Source organism: Diadema antillarum, unplaced genomic scaffold (assembly GCF_040938485.1).
Source record: "Diadema antillarum isolate AM-2024a unplaced genomic scaffold, OU_Dant_1.0 scf00000226, whole genome shotgun sequence".
Lineage (NCBI taxonomy): Eukaryota > Metazoa > Echinodermata > Echinoidea > Diadematoida > Diadematidae > Diadema > Diadema antillarum.
Genome location: NW_027271115.1, coordinates 3,307,708 through 3,313,598, shown reverse-complemented (window position 1 = coordinate 3,313,598; position 5,891 = coordinate 3,307,708). Strand labels below are relative to the sequence as shown.

The following is a 5,891-nucleotide window of genomic DNA, read 5'->3' as shown; positions in this document are numbered from 1 at the left end:
TCCAGGCATTCCATTGCAGACAAGCTGAAAGAATTTTAACATCACTGGACAACCCAACTTGAGTAAATTGCCGATAAATTTGCAATAAAAAACATTATTTGCAGACAATTATTACTATATACAGCATACTCACGTGAGAACAAACTCCTGTGTACCAGTGAAGAGTAATTTTCACGGAAGGTGTTGGGGGTTGAGTAAAATTCTTTTGCCATACCATAGCAAAATAAGGAAATATGAATACTCCAGACTATGTGCACATATTAAATGTGGAGGAATATAGTGTTTCATGCACAAATATTGTGTTTTCATTTTTAGTGTGAATATCTGTTTGGATGATTTATACATGTGGTCTCTGAATTACAAAAACACAAAAGAAACAACAAAACAAGACCAAAAGGGAAAAAAACCCCTGTAAGTTGCTCTAAAACATTCCAACTGGTATAATGAGTACAAAAATTACTGTATAACAAGTCTTTCAGCTATTTCAATCTTGTTTTGTTTAAAATATACACAGTTGACAAGAATGTGTGGAAATTGTAATAGGCTAACATAATTCATTTACAGTCACCATTCACGGCTGAAAGGGTTTGTGATTTTGAAGAGTTCCACAGACATAACAAGTTTTAAGAGCAAATCAAGGAAACAGCATGACATATCAATGATTGTCTGTAGAAAGTTTACCACATATTCTGAAAAAAAGTGTAATCATAATGTATCTCTCTCACAAATACATATAAATGAAGCATTTTTACAAGACATTTTACAAAGGATAATATCCCTTTTCTTCCAGCTTATCTTCTTCTCTCTTTCCGTCTATCCCATGTTCTTCTGCTACTTGTTGCTGATCCCAGAAATGAGGGAAGTGTGCTTACCATTTTGATTTGGCACTCTGATCTGCAAAGCGACACATCTTGTACAAACCTTAATCCCTCTGCCACACTGACATTTACTTTTCCTTATCTCTTTCTCTGTGAACACTTCACTGCATTATAATCCAAGCATCTCATGAGCTCAACCTTTGAACTCTGACATCACTATACAACCCTACCTTTTGCTGGAGCTACTTACCATTAGTTGGCTTCTTGTTCAATCCCTACAACTACAGACCGACACGAAAATACACAAGGTAAATTATCTGGACGTTGAGAGGATAGCGGGCATCATATCTACAAGTTTAGAAACGGGGCAATCCGGCCTTTGAAAAGGTTGATAACAAACTTTCAAGAACTCCGGGAATATTTTAAAAACAAAATGCAACAACACATATGGATAGAAAGGCCACAATATAGTATGGCTTGAAATTATCAAGGTTTTGCTTGAACTCATATTGCTTTCACTAAATATTTTCTAACACAGTATAATCTATCCACTCACTTTCAATTCTGAGGTATTTATGTCACTTTCATGCAATATGATGCCCGCTATCACCATACCAATGTTTCCATTATTACGCCATTGAACAAGATCAATGAAGTATCACATTACCACAGATCTTTGCTCAAAGAAAAAATAAAGATGTGTGAATCATTTTGTCAAAGACGATAAAAAGCCTTTCAGGAGAACATCTCCTTCGAAATGACAGGCAATCATTCAGAAAACATGATGGCAGTTTACAACAACAAATCGTCCACTCATACTTAAAGGGTGTGTACAGTTTTGGTCGAGGTGAAGATTTAGCTTTTAACGTTTTGCGAGATATTCAGAAACCACTCTATGAGATGTCAAAGAGCATGCAGTTCTAAGGGGTATCAAAGTTTATTCGAAGAAAATCGGTTTTGAAATGGCTGAGATATCCAAAAACAAGGTGAAAGAAAGAGATCCTAATAAAGTTGTGGCATGTCGCCTTTTATTACTAACACTTTTTTTTTATATCTCAGCCATTTGAAAACCAATTTTCATCAAATGAATGTTGAATCCTTCTCAAAATTACATGCTCTTTCATATTTCATAAGAGGCTTTTCATTATCTCACTTAGGAATGTTCAAAACATGAATCCCTACCTCAATCAGTACTGTACAGTCCCTTTAAGATGTATAAACCCTGAAAACTACCTCTGAGCTGTGGTGTATCACTCTCCCGTTCCATTAAAACCGTGGAGCACAAAAGTTTACCCCTTGACAAGAAATTCTCACATTGGCTTTGTTAAGCCATTGGATCACATACCCATAATCCAAGTTCCAGTAAACACATTCCTTTTTTTCCCCCCGGGCGCACAGATTGGGTGTTCACAATGACAGTCAAACTTCCAAATTCTCCATGTCACATTTTGTCCTCTGCTGGCTTGTTTAAAAGCATGTAAAGAATGTGAGAGACAGAGCACAGATGTAGGATCATTTCATAGCAGTCCTCAGGAAGGGTGGCCTTTGGAGGAAGGGGTATATTGTACACCACAGCTACAAAAGCTGACTCCTACTTGCAACAAGGGTACTTACAGTACACTCCAGATGAAAATGAGGCACAAGGTTATCCAGGCTGTTTGACGCACAGTTGACTTACCAAACACGTAACAAACGAATCGGAAAAATTGAACTTGTCTTTCTTAGCAGATGCTAGGCATAGTAGTGTTCCTTAAATACATAATATGGTGCTTCTGACAATGACACAACTTTACACGTATGTGAACTCTATTGAATTACTGGCAGTCAAAACGACATTGTTATTTGTGATGTGTGAGCATGTATGTTAAACTTACAATGCTGAATAAAACTGCAACTTGCGCACTAGCACACGGTAAGTGCACAAATTTGTACTTACATGTGATTTTTACTCTGACGAGTCAACCTGCACAAAAGATTTCTGAAGGTCATTCCTTAACTTTGTTGCATATATGACACACTGTACAAATGTAAAATTTTCATATCATATCATATCAAGGTGGAATAGGGGGGTCAAACACCTATATTACTTCACACCTGAGCTATGCAAATTTAAGAAACAGGAGACAATAGAGAACACCAATTCAACTGTGTTTGATGCAGCAAAGGACCCAGTTACACAAAAGTAATGTTTAAAACCGAACGCACAAAAACACATACACACACAAACACACAAATGAAATGTCATGTGACTCTGAACACCTCAGAATATGGCAATAAACGCTGCATTGGTGTTTATAAACATTACTTATTATGTAACAGAGTCCTGATCCATCCCTATCTGAGCATCCTTTAGAAAAAAAAAATAGAACTTGTCTGGTTAGAGTTTAATCTCCTTTTAACACAACAGCCCTGTGGAAAATGAGACTTATCATGATTGCAAGTTAGCTTGAACAGACGCTGTCATAGAAAAAGGAAATAAGTTTGAAGGAAATTTTGCTCGTTGTCACAGTAGCTGGTACACCTGTACTTCTGTCAATGACCATCAGGACAAGTCTGCTATGCAACAGGGCCATGCACATTTGAGATCACACAGCAAGCTCTAACATGGGAGGGAAGTGGGAGTGGATTACTGCTATGTAGAATAAGTCCAACCTTCTAGCAGACACTTCTCCAAACATCAAGGGCGTCCTCCGCGGCTGCTGGCTCTCAGTACATTCTTCCTCCGCCGGGCATCATGTGAGGGGGTAGGTTGGGGGGCACGTTAGGCGGGCGTCCCCCAGGCATCGCTCCTGGCATTCCCCCATTCATGCCCCGCATGTCCTGGGGAGCGCCTGGGAAAGGGCCGGGGGGCATGAAGCGGGACATCGGGGGCATGTTCTGAGGCATTGGAGGCATACCACCAGGGACCCCGCCTGCAAGAAAACAAACACAGGTTGAAGTATAATTAACCTTCAGTAAAGGTGGAGGGAGGAACCAAATGCACATCCCTACCTCTGGAGTAAGTAACAGTGTTATGATTCACAGTCAAATCACAAAAACATCTTTGTAATCTTAGCAATGGCAACAACACAGGAAAACCAAACATAAAGCTCATTATGAACGAAGTTGTAGAAATGATTTTAAACAAAGTTCCATGGATTGATGGAATGTGCACAATCTCTGGTAATCATTTTTAGTAGTGCCAAAACTGTGAAGTGTGTCAGTTGACACAGTGTGCTCTATTTGTTGTCAAATCTTGCCGATATTATATTACATGTATTTATGCGTTGTGACTGCCAAAGATTTAATCTTTTTTATTGTGTTTTATACTCATTGTATTTCTTCCATGCCCCGGGAGGGGCCGTTTTAAGAAATAAAATTCATTGCCATTGTCATTGTCATTGTCATTGTCACTGTCATTGTCATTGTCAGTATTCTAGTCCTCTTAATGTCATGGAAACAATACAGGAAATACTACAAGGGGAATTACAATATTCATACCTGGACGTTCCATTGGCATCATTCGCTGAGGGGGCATACCCATCCCACCTGAATAGGCAAAGAAAGAAAAAAAAACATAGCAATGTAAGCTTCACATTTGACCAATTCGCTCTAAGAGTTTATATTCAGTAAATCTTTGCTATAAAAGTAACAAATTCCCTGCCCAATCTGTAATTCAGTGTTATCTCATTATCTCAAAACCAATAACTGGACTTGCTACAAAGCCAGCTGAGTACTGATCAAGTCAACATTAAATAACCTATGTCTCAGCAGGAGATAAAAATAGGTGTGTCAGTAACACCATAGGGTGACTTTCTCAAAAAGTTTTCACTCACATAGAGCAAGGGACAGCAAAACACAAACATATGTTTTCAAGATCTATGCAAATAGAGTGAGAATACATACCAAGAGGAGTGGAAAGGGAGACTTATTATTTACAATCCCTCTCATACATGTTCCCTACATTAGTCTTTTGGCACTGTTAACAGTAACATCCAAGTACTAAAGCACCTAACATCCACTTATTCACTAGTCTTTAAAATTGAGGGGGAAAAACAGAAATACTGAATAAGCACTGGTTTAAATTCAACTTCGGCTCAACAGTCACAATGATAAGACACTGTATTTCCAATTCTTCCCATAAGCTTTCAAATGTTTAATAAGCTGATGCAATCATGAATTTCTTTTCTTTTTTGAAGATTGTTCATGTTGCACAGCAATGAGAGTAAACAGTATGTAAGAAATCTCGCTACTCTACCTTTGCTGACTGAGGGGGAGAGATAGGAAAGCACCAGAAGCTTGTGGTGCGGTACGAAACAAAAGGGGGCGGGGTCCTTACCTTGAGGTGGCATTGGCATAGGGCCCCTCATTGATGGGGGCATCTGGCCCATCATGTTACCTGCCATACTAGGCTGGGGCGGGACAGGGGGCCGGGGAGGAGTTGGCATGGAGGCGGGTGGGGCCGAGGACACCGGTGGAATGAGAGACTGCGGGGTTGATATCGGCGGGGCTGGGGGTTTGGTCTTCTTGTACTTGGGGTTGGTGGCACGGATCTCCTCCTACATAAAAAAGACAAACACTGAAATGAACAACTCTGCAGAGTTCACGCCCATTAGTGCATCCATTACACCATGATGAAAAGTATTTGTGTAACAAGCTACCTGGCAGTGAATGTGAAATGATTCTTCAACTGCTACCACCTCACAGTGAACTTAAAATGAGTTCTTAATTGCTCTTTCTTTCCAAACTTTTGTGTTTTGGCCACCAGTAATGAAGCTGACTAAAACACTGATTTATAACTCTTCATACCCGCAAATCATCAAAGATAAATTGAAACACACCATTCATCGCACCAATTTTGCACTGGACAGTCTGTTATGTTTTAACAGCTGGGCTCAAGCACCAATGAATGCATTCAAGTCTAGAACTAAGAGTGAACCAAACCCCATCTCACGCTTTCATTGGATTAAGACAAATACCTGCGGTGTTCGACCACATACAATAGACAGGAGCAGGATAATATCTTTATATTCACAGTTACTATTCTTCACTGCATCTTATTACATGTGTGCAAGTAGATTCGAAACTGACAAA

The 5,891-nt window shown here is 39.4% G+C and overlaps 1 protein-coding gene across 1 annotated transcript; it reads right to left on the bottom strand.

The window, feature by feature from the left end:
• Positions 1-3,512: 3,512 nt before the first annotated feature.
• LOC139724720 (uncharacterized) lies at positions 3,513-5,244 on the bottom strand. The gene is made up of 3 exons (XM_071635841.1): positions 5,137-5,244; positions 4,299-4,346; positions 3,513-3,730 (listed from the first exon to the last, which is right to left on the bottom strand). The coding sequence occupies exons 1-3, from the start codon at positions 5,201-5,203 to the stop codon at positions 3,525-3,527; spliced, it is 321 nt and encodes a 106-aa protein (XP_071491942.1). The 5' UTR covers positions 5,204-5,244; the 3' UTR covers positions 3,513-3,524.
• Between the last annotated feature and the right edge of the window lie 647 nt (positions 5,245-5,891).